The sequence below is a fragment of the Pseudoliparis swirei genome, chromosome 19 (assembly GCF_029220125.1).
Source record: "Pseudoliparis swirei isolate HS2019 ecotype Mariana Trench chromosome 19, NWPU_hadal_v1, whole genome shotgun sequence".
NCBI classification, from domain to species: domain Eukaryota; kingdom Metazoa; phylum Chordata; class Actinopteri; order Perciformes; family Liparidae; genus Pseudoliparis; species Pseudoliparis swirei.
Window position 1 is genome coordinate 688,473 of NC_079406.1, and position 17,547 is coordinate 706,019.

General features: G+C 53.9%; 1 protein-coding gene across 2 annotated transcripts in view; it reads right to left on the minus strand.

Moving 5' to 3' along the window:
- flt4 (fms related receptor tyrosine kinase 4) overlaps positions 1–17,547 on the minus strand; it is a 44,549-nt gene that overhangs the window by 18,194 nt on the left and 8,808 nt on the right. For both annotated transcript variants that reach the window (XM_056439203.1, XM_056439202.1), the window contains exons 2-13: positions 10,177–10,273; positions 9,783–10,060; positions 8,948–9,087; positions 8,716–8,881; positions 7,621–7,760; positions 7,374–7,545; positions 6,178–6,295; positions 5,921–6,105; positions 4,039–4,201; positions 2,825–2,951; positions 2,492–2,600; positions 143–505 (exon numbers count right to left, since the gene is read on the minus strand). In XM_056439203.1, the coding sequence (XP_056295178.1) occupies positions 143–505; positions 2,492–2,600; positions 2,825–2,951; positions 4,039–4,201; positions 5,921–6,105; positions 6,178–6,295; positions 7,374–7,545; positions 7,621–7,760; positions 8,716–8,881; positions 8,948–9,087; positions 9,783–10,060; positions 10,177–10,273 (2,058 nt within the window). The remainder of the gene's footprint in view (positions 1–142; positions 506–2,491; positions 2,601–2,824; positions 2,952–4,038; positions 4,202–5,920; positions 6,106–6,177; positions 6,296–7,373; positions 7,546–7,620; positions 7,761–8,715; positions 8,882–8,947; positions 9,088–9,782; positions 10,061–10,176; positions 10,274–17,547) is intronic.

Genomic DNA, 17,547 nt, shown 5'->3' on the forward strand with positions numbered 1-17,547 from the left:
CTATGAAGTGGTCTGGGTCCCCCCTATGAAGTGGTCTGGGTCTGGGTCCCCCCTATGAAGTGGTCTGGGTCCCCACTATGAAGTGGTCTGGGTCCCCCCTATGAAGTGGTCTGGGTCCCCCCTCTGGACCCTCGTGCCTCACCTTTCACCGCCAGGTACCTGGCGAGGCACAGCCGGTCCCCGCGGCGCCGGCCCCGGGCCTCACACACGTAGAGGCCCTCGTCCTGCAGCCGCAGCGCGGGGAAGCTGAGGGCCAGGAGCCAGCTGTTGGACGGGGCCCTGAAGGACAGCTGGCCCCCGAGCGCCTGCAGGGCCAGGCTCCTGCAGTCCAGGTCCCGGAGCTCGGCTCGCTCGCCCCCCGGGGCCCCGAGGGCCCGCGGGTCGAGGCGGTACCACTGCGGCCGCTCGTAGGTGTAGTTGTCGGCGCTGCAGCACAGAGACACGCTGTCCTGCTCCAGGGGGGGGCCGGGGGGCCGCAGGGCCACACTGAGGCCCTCAGGGACGGCTGGGGGGCAGAGGACAGGTGAGCAGAACCCTCTACCCCTGGACCAGCAGAACCCTCTACCCCTGGACCAGCAGAACCCTCTACCCCTGCACCAGGAGAACCCTCTACCCCTGGACCAGCAGAACCCTCTACCCCTGCACCAGGAGAACCCTCTACCCCTGGACCAGCAGAACCCTCTACCCCTGGACCAGCAGAACCCTCTACCCCTGGACCAGCAGAACCCTCTACCCCTGGACCAGCAGAACCCTCTACACCTGGACCAGCAGAACCCTCTACCCCTGGACCAGGAGAACCCTCTACACCTGGACCAGCAGAACCCTCTACCCCTGGACCAGCAGAACCCTCTACACCTGGACCAGGAGAACCCTCTACCCCTGGACCAGCAGAACCCTCTACCCCTGGACCAGCAGAACCCTCTACACCTGGACCAGCAGAACCCTCTACCCCTGGACCAGGAGAACCCTCTACACCTGGACCAGCAGAACCCTCTACCCCTGGACCAGGAGAACCCTCTACCCCTGGACCAGCAGAACCCTCTACACCTGGACCAGCAGAACCCTCTACCCCTGGACCAGGAGAACCCTCTACACCTGGACCAGCAGAACCCTCTACCCCTGGACCAGCACCCTACACCTGGACCAGCAGAACCTCTACCCCTGGACCAGGAGAACCCTCTACACCTGGACCAGCAGAACCCTCTACCCCTGGACCAGGAGAACCCTCTACCCCTGGACCAGCAGAACCCTCTACACCTGGACCAGCAGAACCCTCTACCCCTGGACCAGGAGAACCCTCTACACCTGGACCAGCAGAACCCCACCCCTGGACCAGCAGAACCTCTAGACCTGGACCAGGAGACCTCTACCCTGGACCAGCAGAACCCTCTACACCTGGACCAGCAGAACCCTCTACCCCTGGACCAGGAGAACCCTCTACCCCTGGACCAGCAGAACCCTCTACCCCTGGACCAGCAGAACCCTCTACCCCTGGACCAGCAGAACCCTCTACACCTGGACCAGGAGAACCCTCTACCCCTGGACCAGCAGAACCCTCTACACCTGGACCAGGAGAACCCTCTACCCCTGGACCAGCAGAACCCTCTACACCTGGACCAGGAGAACCCTCTACCCCTGGACCAGCAGAACCCTCTACACCTGGACCAGCAGAACCCTCTACCCCTGGACCAGCAGAACCCTCTACCCCTGGACCAGGAGAACCCTCTACACCTGGACCAGCAGAACCCTCTACCCCTGGCCCAGCAGAACCCTCTACACCTGAACCAGGAGAACCCTCTACACCTGGACCAGCAGAACCCTCTACCCCTGGACCAGCAGAACCCTCTACACCTGGACCAGCAGAACCCTCTACCCCTGGCCCAGCAGAACCCTCTACACCTGAACCAGGAGAACCCTCTACACCTGGACCAGCAGAACCCTCTACCCTGGACCAGCAGAACCCTACACCTGGACCAGCAGAACCCTCTACCCTGGACCAGGAGAACCCTCTACACCTGGACCAGGAGAACCCTCTACACCTGGACCAGCAGAACCCTCTACACCTGGACCAGCAGAACCCTCTCTACCTGGACCAGGAGAACCCTCTACACCTGGACCAGCAGAACCCTCTACCCCTGGACCAGCAGAACCCTCTACACCTGGACCAGGAGAACCCTCTACACCTGGACCAGCAGAACCCTCTACACCTGGACCAGCAGAACCCTCTCTACCTGGACCAGGAGAACCCTCTACACCTGGACCAGCAGAACCCTCTACACCTGGACCAGCAGAACCCTCTCCACCTGGACCAGCAGAACCCTCTACACCTGGACCAGGAGAACCCTCTACACCTGGACCAGCAGAACCCTCTCCACCTGGACCAGCAGAACCCTCTCCACCTGGACCAGGAGAACCCTCTACACCTGGACCAGGAGAACCCTCTACACCTGGACCAGCAGAACCCTCTCCACCTCCACCAGGTGACACTTACAGGTGACGTAGAAGTCGACCAGGTGCTCGTCTCCGCCCACTCGGTTGTGAGCTGAACATCTGTAGACGACGGAGACGCTGGCGTTGCCCACGAGCAGCCGGCTCACCACCTGCAGGGAGGAACCACTGAAGCCCACGCGGGGGGGGGGGGGGGGGTGTGTATGTGTGTGTGTGTGTGCGCGTGCAGGGGAAGGCGGGTCTAGTGTGTGTATTTATGGACTCTCCCGCCCCCCTATAGAGCGCTTCTCTTAGGGCTCCTCCATCTCAACGATGATGTCATCGTTTCATCGTGTTGTTGTTTATGTTGTTTATGTAATAATTCTTTCATCTCAACCTTCTGCCGTCCGTCCACCTCCTCCAGCGCCGTCTCCATGGAGACCAGGTCGTTCTCGGCGTTCTGCAGGTGGACTTCCTGCCAGCGGGGACAGGCGGCGCCGCGGCTGCTCCGATGGCGCCGGGCCCTGGAAGAGAGACTGGAGCTGATGACCTCTGAGGATCAGGGGTCATCATGGACCTCAGCAGAACCAACGGAACCGGACCCTCTCCTTCCTTTATTCACTTCTTATCCACCTTCCTCTTCCTCTCTTTCATCCACCTCCACATGTCTCTCTTCATCATCCTCTCCCTCTCTTCACTCAGTGAGGTGGATCACTCACTCTGACCTCTCCTCATCTGGTCTGAATGCACCTGACTCTCTCACGGGTCACCTATGTGTGTTCTCTGCCCTGTGTGAGGTCTTACAGTCTGAGGGTCCAGTAGCTCTCTGCCCTGTGTGTGGTCTTACAGGCTGTGGGTCCTGTAGCTCTCTGCCCTGTGTGAGGTCTTACAGGCTGTGGATCCTGTAGCTCTCTGCCCTGTGTGGTCTTACAGGCTGTGGGTCCTGTAGCTCTCTGCCCTGTGTGAGGTCTTACAGGCTGTGGGTCCTGTAGCTCTCTGCCCTGTGTGTGGTCTTACAGGCTGTGGGTCCTGTAGCTCTCTGCCCTGTGTGAGGTCTTACAGGCTGTGGGTCCTGTAGCTCTCTGCCCTGTGTGGTCTTACAGGCTGTGGGTCCTGTAGCTCTCTGCCCTGTGTGAGGTCTTACAGTCTGAGGGTCCAGTAGCTCTCTGCCCTGTGTGTGGTCTTACAGGCTGTGGGTCCTGTAGCTCTCTGCCCTGTGTGAGGTCTTACAGGCTGTGGGTCCAGTAGCTCTCTGCCCTGTGTGAGGTCTTACAGGCTGTGGGTCCTGTAGCTCTCTGCCCTGTGTGAGGTCTTACAGGCTGTGGGTCCTGTAGCTCTCTGCCCTGTGTGGTCTTACAGGCTGTGGGTCCTGTAGCTCTAAACCCTGTGTGAGGTCTTACAGGCTGTGGGTCCTGTAGCTCTCTGCCCTGTGTGAGGTCTTACAGGCTGTGGGTCCTGTAGCTCTCTGCCCTGTGTGGTCTTACAGGCTGTGGGTCCTGTAGCTCTCTGCCCTGTGTGGTCTTACAGGCTGTGGGTCCTGTAGCTCTCTGCCCTGTGTGAGGTCTTACAGGCTGTGGGTCCTGTAGCTCTCTGCCCTGTGTGAGGTCTTACAGGCTGTGGGTGCTGTTGAGGACACACGGGCCCCAGGGCCTCCACTGCCAGCTGAGGACCGGAGCGGGGAAGCCGTAGGCGGTGCATGTGAGCGTCTGGCTGCTGCCACTCGGGTAAGGGCTGGACGGGTCGGCCACTTCCTTCTCATGGATCTGTGGGGGAACTGGGTCAGAGGAGAGCAATCAGTCAGTCAGATGTTACATTACATGTCATTTGGCTGACGCTTTTATCCAAAGTGACTTACAGTACTGTTACATTCATTCACTGTAGACGCAGCTACAGGGAGCAACTCAGGGTTAAGTGTCTTGCTCAAGGACACATCGACTAGGGCGGGGATTGAACCTCCAACCCCCTGATTGAAAGACGGACCTGCTACCCACTCACCCATAGTCGCCCTGACCTGTTTGGTAACTGGGCAGGACAACGAAACACCCTGGACTACAGGACTAGTTGCACTACAGGACTAGTTGAACTACAGGACTAGTTGCACAACAGGACTAGTTGGACTACAGGTCTAGTTGGACTACAGGACTAGTTGCACTACAGGACTAGTTGGACTACAGGTCTAGTTGGACTAGTTGGACTACAGGACTAGTTGGACTACAGGTCTAGTTGCACTACAGGACTAGTTGGACTACAGGTCTAGTTGGACTAGTTGGACTACAGGACTAGTTGCACTACAGGACTAGTTGGACTACAGGACTAGTTGGACTACAGGACTAGTTGGACTACAGGTCCAGTTGCACCACAGGACCAGTTGGACTACAGGACTAGTTGCACTACAGGACTAGTTGGACTACAGGACTAGTTGGACTACAGGTCTAGTTGCACTACAGGACTAGTTGGACTACAGGACTAGTTGCACTACAGGTCTAGTTGGACTACAGGACTAGTTGGACTACAGGACTAGTTGCACTACAGGACTAGTTGGACTACAGGACTAGTTGCACTACAGGTCTAGTTGCACTACAGGTCTAGTTGCACTACAGGACTAGTTGGACTACAGGACTAGTTGCACTACAGGTCTAGTTGCACTACAGGTCTAGTTGCACTACAGGACTAGTTGGACTACAGGACTAGTTGCACTACAGGACTAGTTGGACTACAGGTCTAGTTGCACTACAGGTCTAGTTGCACTACAGGTCTAGTTGCACTACAGGTCTACAGGTCTAGTTGCACTACAGGTCTAGTTGCACTACAGGTCTAGTTGCACTACAGGTCTAGTTGCACTACAGGTCTAGTTGCACTACAGGACTAGTTGGACTACAGGTCTAGTTGCACTACAGGACTAGTTGGACTACAGGACTAGTTGCACTACAGGACTAGTTGCACTACATGTCTAGTTGCACTACAGGTCTAGTTGCACTACATGTCTTGTTGCACTACAGGTCTAGTTGCACTACAGGACTAGTTGCACTACAGGTCTAGTTGCACTACAGGTCTAGTTGCACTACAGGACTAGTTGCACTACAGGTCTAGTTGCACTACAGGTCTAGTTGCACTACAGGTCTAGTTGCACTACAGGACTAGTTGCACTACAGGACTAGTTGCACTACAGGACTAGTTGGACTACAGGTCTAGTTGCACTACAGGACTAGTTGGACTACAGGACTAGTTGCACTACAGGTCTAGTTGCACTACAGGACTAGTTGCACTACAGGACTAGTTGCACTACAGGTCTAGTTGCACTACAGGACTACATGTCTAGTTGCACTACAGGACTAGTTGCACTACAGGACTAGTTGCACTACAGGTCTAGTTGCACTACAGGTCTAGTTGCACTACAGGACTAGTTGCACTACAGGTCTAGTTGCACTACAGGACTACATGTCTAGTTGCACTACAGGTCTAGTTGCACTCCAGGACTAGTTGCACTGGTTACCGTTGACGACCAGCGTGATGTTGAGCCTCCTCTGCAGCCCGGCGGCCCGGTTCCTCAGGACCACGGTGTAGAGCCCAGAGTCCTCCTCACACACGTCCCTGATCTCCAGCGCGTGGTTCTGGTGCAGCCTCATCCTCTTCAGGCGGAACTCTTGGCGCTGGTTCACCGGCTTCCCGTCTTTGTACCTGGACACACGGCGGGTACGTTACAGCTGCGGAGCGACGTCACCTTTGACCTTCAGAGGAGTCTCTTCTCACCATTGAGCTTCAGGTGCGGGGAAGGCCGACACGTTGACGTGGAGCTTGAAGGACTTGTGTCCGGCCGTCACCTCCACCACGGCGCCGCTCCGGGGGCTCAGGCGGATGAACGGCTTGTCTGAGGGTTCACAGCCAGAGGCTCAGAGGTCAGAGAACACAGGGAACTGCTCCTCAAGCCCCGCCCCCCGCTGCACCTCCAGAGGTGTGAGGAGTTCCTGTGGTCTCCACCAGAGACACTCAATGGATGGTTAAAGTAAGACGGTTTCATCCTTCAGGATACTGATGATTGATTATCCTCTTGTGTAATTTATAAGTAGTAAAACACGCGTGCTGAGTTCAACGCCCTCCTAATGGAAGCTAAGCTTGGTAGCAAAGTAAAGCTATATAGATATCGCTCTATAAGGGAGTCGGCTACTTACCTTTACACTACTACTGTTACACAGAACTACTGTAGTTCTGTTACGTTTGAGCTTCTACTAACATAAATTAAAAGTTACATTAGCATGATTAGTTTTAGCCATGCTAGCAGCGTGGCGGTTTGTTCAAGACTGAAATATCTCCATAAATCTATTATTATATATAATAATCTATATTGTAAATCTATTATTATATATAGTAATCTATTATTATATATAATAATCTATATTATGAATCTATTATTATATATAATAATCTATATTATAAATATATTATTTTATATAATAATCTATATTCTGAATCTATTAATAATCTATATTATAAATATATTATTATATATAATAATCTATATTATGAATCTATTATTATATATAATAATCTATTTTATAAAGCTAGTATTATATATAATAATCTATATTATAAATCCATTATTAAATATAATAATCTATATTATAAATCCATTATTATATATACTAATCTATATTATAAATATATTATTATACATAATAACCTATATTATGAATCTATTATTATATATAATAATCTATATTATAAATCCATTATTACCAGTCATTTAATCCAGGTGTTCATGTGCTCCTCAGGATACATTTTGGTGATTATCTTTTCATTAAACGTGATTAGCTCATGTTTGCATGCTAATACGCATAAGTCAGAAGGTAAACATTGGCGTCTTGTTAGCATAGCTGTGTAGGTGTGCTTCTCTGTAATGTGAGACTGAGGCTAGCGGCCGGAGGAAGGCCTCGCGGTGAAGCGCTCACCGTACACCAGGACCTGGGTGTGTTGGGCCCGCGTGGCGCCGGTGCTGGTGACGTTGCAGCTGTAGGGGCCGGCGTCCGTGACGTTGACGCTGTGGATGGTCAGGACGCTGACGGCCTCGGTGGCGTGGGACAGAGCTTCGCGGTGGGGCTTCGCGTCCTCCCAGCTGCCGGGCTGGGGGTGGAGAACTTATGTTTAGGTGCTCATGTCCTGGGTCTGCTCCAGGTGGACCGGCTGATGCTCGTGTACCTGTTTGCGGGGGTAAGACCACTGGATGTCCACGCCGGCGTCGAACTCCACCAGCGCGGTGCAGTTCAGGGTGAGGGCCTCCCCCACCATCAGCTGCACGGGGCCCTCAGGAAACAGCTTGACATCGTAAATCTGACTTCCTGTACGGGAACAGAGAAACCGGGGGAGGTCGAGGTCAGCGGGGCTTCCTTCCTCTCAGGACCAGAGGAAGTGGCTTTCCTCTGGTCCAGACGCCGGACGCCACGCATGTGTCCCGCCGTCATGGAGGACAGTAGAGCGGAACACAGAGACGATATGAAAGCTCTCTGCAGAGACACGGGCTGGTGGCGTCCGTCCCCCTGGTGGCCAGGTGGTGTAACTGCTCCGCCGGCTCTCGGAGTGGAGGTGGCTCCGGGCTCCTCTGATGCTGCTGCTGTTGGCCGGCGGCGGCGTGGCGTCCTCTCGCCCTCTGAAGGGAGAGCTGAAGGACCTCACTCGACGTATGAAGAGCCTCCGGGTTCAGTTCAATGAGCCGCCACTAGGGCAACTTCCTCGAAGTGTAACTATGCCTCCCTCTCCTCTGGTAGAGGGTTTACCTGTCAGGTGGAGCAGGTGGTTCTGAGGCTCTGGCAGAGGGTTTAGGTTTACCTGTCAGGTGGAGCAGGTGGTTCTGAGGCTCTGGCAGAGGGTTTAGGCTTACCTGTCAGGTGGAGCAGGTGGTTCTGAGGCTCTGGCAGAGGGTTTAGGTTTACCTGTCAGGTGGAGCAGGTGGTTCTGAGGCTCTGGCAGAGGGTTTAGGTTTACCTGTCAGGTGGAGCAGGTGGTTCTGAGGCTCTGCCAGAGGGTTTAGGTTTACCTGTCAGGTGGAGCAGGTGGTTCTGAGGCTCTGGCAGAGGGTTTAGGTTTACCTGTCAGGTGGAGCAGGTGGTTCTGAGGCTCTGGCAGAGGGTTTAGGTTTACCTGTCATGTGGAGCAGGTGGTTCTGAGGCTCTGGCAGAGGGTTTAGGTTTACCTGTCAGGTGGAGCAGGTGGTTCTGAGGCTCTGGCAGAGGGTTTAGGTTTACCTGTCAGGTGGAGCAGGTGGTTCTGAGGCTCTGGCAGAGGGTTTAGGTTTACCTGTCATGTGGAGCAGGTAGCTGGTGGACTGGAACTCTTTCCCTCCCAGCGTGGCGACGCAGAACAAGCTGATGATCATCGGCATGCTGTCCACGGCGTGTCTGGGGACGGACCAGCCGCGCTGGTTGTCCCAGGTCATGCCGCTGTCCTCCAGAGGGATGGGGTACTGAGAGGAAGAGGGGGTCACATGGCGGATCGGACCGAGGAGGAGGAGCCTGTGAGGAGTACGTACCGCGTGGAGCGTGACGTTGAGGTCCGGCACGGTGACCAGACACGGCACGGTGAGGTGGGAGGCGGAGCGGGGGAGGAGGACGGTGCCCAGGTCGCCCTCGGGGCCGACGCTGTGTCTCCTGAGGAAGGGCTGCTCGGGGTCTGGGGAGCAGGGGGAGGGGATGCGCCTGGTGTTACCGCGGTAACGGACACATACCTCTGGGCCCCAAACACGCCAACATCTGTAGTGTATCCTGATGGTCGAGTCAGAGAGTCAGTGAGTCTCTGAGTCTCTGAGTCTGTGAGTCTGTGAGTCAGTGAGTCTGTGAGTCAGTGAGTCTCTGAGTCTATGAGTCTGTGAATCTATGAGTTTATGAGTCTATGAGTCTCTGAGTCTCTGAGTCTGTGATTCTGTTTCTCATGATAAACCTTTCATAGTTTTTTTCTGCAGCACTCAGAGCGACGACTTCAATCATCTGCTCGGCCAAACACACGTTCCTGTGTGAGGCTCGAGTTCAGCCCTCGGTGGTCTACACACACACACACACACACACACACACACACACAGGTAACCAATACTAACACCATCGATCACTGAGAGTTCATTTGGGTTACTACAGGATACAGCATCAGGGACTGTGTGTGTGTGTGTGTGTGTGTGTCTGTGTGTGTGTGTGTCTGTGTGTGTGTGTGTGTCTGTGTGTGTGTGTGTGTGTGTGTGTGTCTGTGTGTGTGTGTGTGTGTGTGTGTGTGTGTGTGTGTCTGTGTGTCTGTGTGTCTGTGTGTCTGTGTGTGTGTGTGTGTCTGTGTGTGTGTGTGTGTGTGTGTCTGTGTGTGTGTGTGTCTGTGTGTCTCACCCCTGATGAACACGTACAGGCTGACGGCCGTGGTCCCCAGGATGACGGCCTTGGCGTCCTTGTAGTAGCAGCGGTACTGGCCCGTGTCTTGGGCCCGGGTCCCGGTCAGAACCAGCCTCTTGCAGTACGGCCTCGTCGGCCGACCCGGACACTCGCTGACCAGCGCCACTCTGTGGCCGGGGGCCGCCCCGGGGGTCGGCAGCTGGGCCTGGCGGCCCGTGAGCTCCTGGCCCTCCAGGGTCTGATCCGGCCAGGCCCAGGACAGCGTGTGCTGGCCCCTGTTGGACGGACAGGTGAGTCAGTGTGAGCTTCACACGCACCTGCACACGCACACACACCTGCACACGCACACACACCTGCACACGCACACACACCTGCACACGCACACACACACCTGCATGTGATGGTGAGTGTTCGGTGGACGGGGATCACGAGGTCTTCTCCGGAGCTCTCGAGGACGGGGGGCGTCATGGAGAAGCCCGTCGCCAGACCTGAGGGTTACACAGCGCTGCATTAGTCACGTGACGCCGGCCGGCCAATCAGGGGCTCCCCAGGAGAAGAGCCTGCTGCCCCCACACGCTGGAGGGGCTCGGCCTCAACACGCTGGAGGGGCTCGGCCTCAACAGGCTGGAGGGGCTCGGCCTCAACACGCTGGAGGGGCTCGGCCTCAACACGCTGGAGGGGCTCGGCCTCAACAGGCTGGAGGGGCTCGGCCTCAACACGCTGGAGGGGCTCGGCCTCAACACGCTGGAGGGGCTCGGCCTCAACAGGCTGGAGGGGCTCGGCCTCAACACGCTGGAGGGGCTCGGCCTCAACACGCTGGAGGGCTCGGCCTCAACACGCTGGAGGGGCTCGGCCTCAACAGGCTGGAGGGGCTCGGCCTCAACACGCTGGAGGGGCTCGGCCTCAACACGCTGGAGGGGCTCGGCCTCAACAGACTGGAGGGGCTCGGCCTCAACAGACTGGAGGGGCTCGGCCTCAACAGACTGGAGGGGCTCGGCCTCAACAGGCTGGAGGGGCTCGGCCTCAACACGCTGGAGGGGCTCGGCCTCAACACGCTGGAGGGGCTCGGCCTCAACAGGCTGGAGGGGCTCGGCCTCAACACGCTGGAGGGGCTCGGCCTCAACACGCTGGAGGGCTCGGCCTCAACACGCTGGAGGGGCTCGGCCTCAACAGGCTGGAGGCTCGGCCTCAACACGCTGGAGGGCTCGGCCTCAACAGACTGGAGGCTCGGCCTCAACAGACTGGAGGCTCGGCCTCAACAGACTGGAGGCTCGGCCTCAACAGGCTGGAGGGGCTCGGCCTCAACACGCTGGAGGGGCTCGGCCTCAACACGCTGGAGGGGCTCGGCCTCAACAGGCTGGAGGGGCTCGGCCTCAACACGCTGGAGGGGCTCGGCCTCAACACGCTGGAGGGGCTCGGCCTCAACACGCTGGAGGGGCTCGGCCTCAACAGGCTGGAGGGGCTCGGCCTCAACAGGCTGGAGGGGCTCGGCCTCAACACGCTGGAGGGGCTCGGCCTCAACAGACTGGAGGGGCTCGGCCTCAACAGACTGGAGGGGCTCGGCCTCAACAGACTGGAGGGGCTCGGCCTCAACAGGCTGGAGGGGCTCGGCCTCAACACGCTGGAGGGGCTCGGCCTCAACACGCTGGAGGGCTCGGCCTCAACAGGCTGGAGGGCTCGGCCTCAACACGCTGGAGGCTCGGCCTCAACACGCTGGAGGGCTCGGCCTCAACAGGCTGGAGGGGCTCGGCCTCAACACGCTGGAGGGGCTCGGCCTCAACACGCTGGAGGGGCTCGGCCTCAACAGGCTGGAGGGGCTCGGCCTCAACACGCTGGAGGGGCTCGGCCTCAACACGCTGGAGGGGCTCGGCCTCAACAGGCTGGAGGGGCTCGGCCTCAACACACTGGAGGGGCTCGGCCTCAACACACTGGAGGGGCTCGGCCTCAACAGGCTGGAGGGGCTCGGCCTCAACACACTGGAGGGGCTCGGCCTGTGGGCAGCACTCATCAGCTCCTCTCTGTTCTCGTGCATTCCAGCTGCAGAGATAAGCAGCTCTGTGACGACTAACAGACCTGATATCCTGATCTTCTCTCCTTCCTGATCCCTGAGATCTTAAAAAGTCTTTCAACGATTTCTGGAGATGAGAATAAATAAAAGCTGCTCTGTTGTGTAGAGGTCCATAGGGGGCGCTAGGGCGCCGCCCCTCTTAACATTTTGAGATGGAAAAAAAAAAGAATAAGAAAAAATATATATAATATATAACCCTATCCTGTCAAAAAACATTACATGCCAAATCATTTAAATAGTAAATAAACCGTGTTGACACGCTAAATGTGTGTGGGAGACCGTCAGCCTGTCAACAACCACTTAAGTTAAATGAGACATAAATAATATATCGCCACTCATTATCACGGAGAGAAGCCCCTCCCCTTTTTCGGGGCGCCGGCCCAATGTGTGTGTGCGGGAGCGAGTAAACATTTCAGTCGTTTCGGCAAAGACGGCTTCTCATTGGCGGATGAAACGTGAATCTTGGGGCGCAAAAATTTGCGCCCTGGCCAATGACATCGTTTCTTATTTCACGTGACTGGACTATTCGGCCAATCAGAGACCGGTATCGTTCCCTCAGCCAGAGAGCTCCACAGAGCTATGGGAGCAGGTAGCTAACGGAGCTGTTAGCTGGAGCTCAGTGAGTAATGCTGTTTAGTTTCCCCTGTCTGTTGTTCCAAAGGGACTGAAACTCTCTGGACTACAACGAGGGGAGGGGCCTAAAGAGCTGCAGACAAGTGTAAAGCACAAATGTTAACGCAGCATCTAGCTAACAGCATGGAGCTAACGAGCTAACAGCATGAAGCTAACGAGCTAACAGCATGAAGCTAACGAGCTAACAGCATGAAGCTAACTAGCTAACAGCATGGATCTAACTCGCTAACAGCATGAAGCTAACGAGCTAACAGCATGAAGCTAACTAGCTAACAGCATGAAGCTAACGAGCTAACAGCATGAAGCTAACCCTGTCTGCAGACCGAACTGGCATCGAAACACAAGGAAGAAGTTGTGAAACAGACACATTCCCTCAGAATGATGGAGGCTGATTACAGACATGATGACTTTAACCAGAGAGTTATGGAGACTTTAGAGAGAGGAGCGACTCTACAGGAGAGGCTCTGTCCCCATGGAACATGTGATCTGACTCTACTCTGTCCCCATGGAACATGTGATCTGACTCTACTCTGTCCCCATGGAACATGTGATCTGACTCTACTCTGTCCCCATGGAACATGTGATCTGACTCTACTCTGTCCCCATGGAACATGTGATCTGACTCTACTCTGTCCCCATGGAACATGTGATCTGACTCTACTCTGTCCCCATGGAACATGTGATCTGACTCTACTCTGTCCCCATGGAACATGTGATCTGACTCTACTCTGTCCCCATGGAACATGTGATCTGACTCTACTCTGTCCCCATGGAACATGTGATCTGACTCTACTCTGTCCCCATGGAACATGTGATCTGACTCTACTCTGTCCCCATGGAACATGTGATCTGACTCTACTCTGTCCCCATGGAACATGTGATCTGACTCTACTCTGTCCCCATGGAACATGTGATCTGACTCTACTCTGTCCCCATGGAACATGTGATCTGACTCTACTCTGTCCCCATGGAACATGTGATCTGACTCTACTCTGTCCCCATGGAACATGTGATCTGACTCTACTCTGTCCCCATGGAACATGTGATCTGACTCTACTCTGTCCCCATGGAACATGTGATCTGACTCTACTCTGTCCCCATGGAACATGTGATCTGACTCTACTCTGTCCCCATGGAACATGTGATCTGACTCTACTCTGTCCCCATGGAACATGTGATCTGACTCTACTCTGTCCCCATGGAACATGTGATCTGACTCTACTCTGTCCCCATGGAACATGTGATCTCTCTGACTCTACTCTGTCCCCATGGAACATGTGATCTGACTCTACTCTGTCCCCATGGAACATGTGATCTCTCTGACTCTACTCTGTCCCCATGGAACATGTGATCTCTGACTCTACTCTGTCCCCATGTAACATGTGATCTCTGACTCTACTCTGTCCCCATGTAACATGTGATCTCTCTGACTCTACTCTGTCCCCATGTAACATGTGATCTCTGACTCTACTCTGTCCCCATGTAACATGTGATCTCTGACTCTACTCTGTCCCCATGTAACATGTGATCTCTCTGACTCTACTCTGTCCCCATGTAACATGTGATCTCTGACTCTACTCTGTCCCCATGTAACATGTGATCTCTGACTCTACTCTGTCCCCATGTAACATGTGATCTCTGACTCTACTCTGTCCCCATGTAACATGTGATCTCTGACTCTACTCTGTCCCCATGTAACATGTGATCTCTGACTCTACTCTGTCCCCATGTAACATGTGATCTCTGACTCTACTCTGTCCCCATGTAACATGTGATCTCTGACTCTACTCTGTCCCCATGTAACATGTGATCTCTGACTCTACTCTGTCCCCATGTAACATGTGATCTCTGACTCTACTCTGTCCCCATGTAACATGTGATCTCTGACTCTACTCTGTCCCCATGTAACATGTGATCTCTGACTCTACTCTGTCCCCATGTAACATGTGATCTCTGACTCTACTCTGTCCCCATGTAACATGTGATCTCTCTGACTCTACTCTGTCCCCATGTAACATGTGATCTCTCTGACTCTACTCTGTCCCCCCATGTAACATGTGATCTCTGACTCTACTCTGTCCCCCATGTAACATGTGATCTCTGACTCTACTCTGTCCCCCATGTAACATGTGATCTCTCTGACTCTACTCTGTCCCCCATGTAACATGTGATCTCTGACTCTACTCTGTCCCCATGTAACATGTGATCTCTGACTCTACTCTGTCCCCATGTAACATGTGATCTCTGACTCTACTCTGTCCCCATGTAACATGTGATCTCTCTGACTCTACTCTGTCCCCATGTAACATGTGATCTCTGACTCTACTCTGTCCCCATGTAACATGTGATCTCTGACTCTACTCTGTCCCCCATGTAACATGTGATCTCTGACTCTACTCTGTCCCCATGTAACATGTGATCTCTCTGACTCTACTCTGTCCCCATGTAACATGTGATCTCTGACTCTACTCTGTCCCCATGTAACATGTGATCTCTGACTCTACTCTGTCCCCATGTAACATGTGATCTCTGACTCTACTCTGTCCCCATGTAACATGTGATCTCTGACTCTACTCTGTCCCCATGTAACATGTGATCTCTGACTCTACTCTGTCCCCATGTAACATGTGATCTCTGACTCTACTCTGTCCCCATGTAACATGTGATCTCTCTGACTCTACTCTGTCCCCATGTAACATGTGATCTCTGACTCTACTCTGTCCCCATGTAACATGTGATCTCTCTGACTCTACTCTGTCCCCATGTAACATGTGATCTCTGACTCTACTCTGTCCCCATGTAACATGTGATCTCTGACTCTACTCTGTCCCCATGTAACATGTGATCTCTGACTCTACTCTGTCCCCATGTAACATGTGATCTCTGACTCTACTCTGTCCCCATGTAACATGTGATCTCTGACTCTACTCTGTCCCCATGTAACATGTGATCTCTGACTCTACTCTGTCCCCATGTAACATGTGATCTCTCTGACTCTACTCTGTCCCCATGTAACATGTGATCTCTCTGACTCTACTCTGTCCCCATGTAACATGTGATCTCTCTGACTCTACTCTGTCCCCATGTAACATGTGATCTCTGACTCTACTCTGTCCCCATGTAACATGTGATCTCTCTGGCTGGTCTCTACATGTGATCTCTCTACTCTGTCCCCATGTAACATGTGATCTCTCTGACTCTACTCTGTCCCCATGTAACATGTGATCTCTGACTCTACTCTGTCCCCATGTAACATGTGATCTCTCTGACTCTACTCTGTCCCCATGTAACATGTGATCTCTGACTCTACTCTGTCCCCATGTAACATGTGATCTCTGACTCTACTCTGTCCCCATGTAACATGTGATCTCTGACTCTACTCTGTCCCCATGTAACATGTGATCTCTGACTCTACTCTGTCCCCATGTAACATGTGATCTCTGACTCTACTCTGTCCCCATGTAACATGTGATCTCTGACTCTACTCTGTCCCCATGTAACATGTGATCTCTGACTCTACTCTGTCCCCATGTAACATGTGATCTCTGACTCTACTCTGTCCCCATGTAACATGTGATCTCTGACTCTACTCTGTCCCCATGTAACATGTGATCTCTGACTCTACTCTGTCCCCATGTAACATGTGATCTCTGACTCTACTCTGTCCCCATGTAACATGTGATCTCTGACTCTACTCTGTCCCCATGTAACATGTGATCTCTGACTCTACTCTGTCCCCATGTAACATGTGATCTCTGACTCTACTCTGTCCCCATGTAACATGTGATCTCCATCTCTACTCTGTCCCCATGTAACATGTGATCTCTGACTCTACTCTGTCCCCATGTAACATGTGATCTCTGACTCTACTCTGTCCCCATGTAACATGTGATCTCTCTGACTCTACTCTGTCCCCATGTAACATGTGATCTCTGACTCTACTCTGTCCCCATGTAACATGTGATCTCTGACTCTACTCTGTCCCCATGTAACATGTGATCTCTGACTCTACTCTGTCCCCATGTAACATGTGATCTCTGACTCTACTCTGTCCCCATGTAACATGTGATCTCTGACTCTACTCTGTCCCCATGTAACATGTGATCTCTGACTCTACTCTGTCCCCATGTAACATGTGATCTCTCTGACTCTACTCTGTCCCCATGGAACATGTGATCTCTGACTCCTCTGTCCCCATGTAACATGTGATCTCTCTGACTCTGAACCTCTTCCATGTGAGGTGAATCTCTTCTATTGTGTGACCCTCTGAAGCCCCGCCCCCCATGTGTCTGAAGCCCCGCCCCCCATGTTCCTTAAAGCTGCTCTGAGCCTCTAAAGTCACAGTGTGTTTAGTTGTTTAGTTGTTGTTGGACCGTGTTGAGCACGCTGTGTTCTTTAAATAAAGCTTTGTTTTTTACAATATTCTACTCAAAACCTCTTTTCTTCTCATTGTTGAGTGCTATTTAAACCGCGTCGCCCAACTGCGCCCCCCCCCCCCCTAAATGTCACCAGTCGCCACTGGTTGTGGACAACGTGTCACTGGAACTGACGTGTGCTGAGCTAACTGAGCTAGCGCTAGCTAGCCAGGCTAGCTCAGTTAGCTCAGTTAGCGCAGTTAGGCTAACATCAAGGTGTTGATATGTGTTTGAAACAGAGAGGGGAGGCCGCTTTGAATGTAGTTCAGGTCATAGAGACGTTGGACGCAGCTGGTCTGGTCTGGTCCGTGCTGGTCTGGTCTGTACTGGTCTGTGCTGGTCTGGTCTGGTCTGTACTGGTCCGTGCTGGTCTGGTCTGTACTGGTCCGTGCTGGTCTGGTCTGTGCTGGTCTGGTCTGGTCCGTGCTGGTCCGTGCTGGTCTGGTCTGTACTGGGCCGTGCTGGTCTGGTCTGGTCCGTGCTGGTCCGTGCTGGTCTGGTCTGTACTGGGCCGTGCTGGTCTGGTCTGTACTGGTCTGTGCTGGTCTGGTCTGGTCTGTACTGGTCCGTGCTGGTCTGGTCTGTGCTGGTCCGTGCTGGTCCATGCTGGTCCGTGCTGGTCTCTCATGATGGACGGGCCAGATTT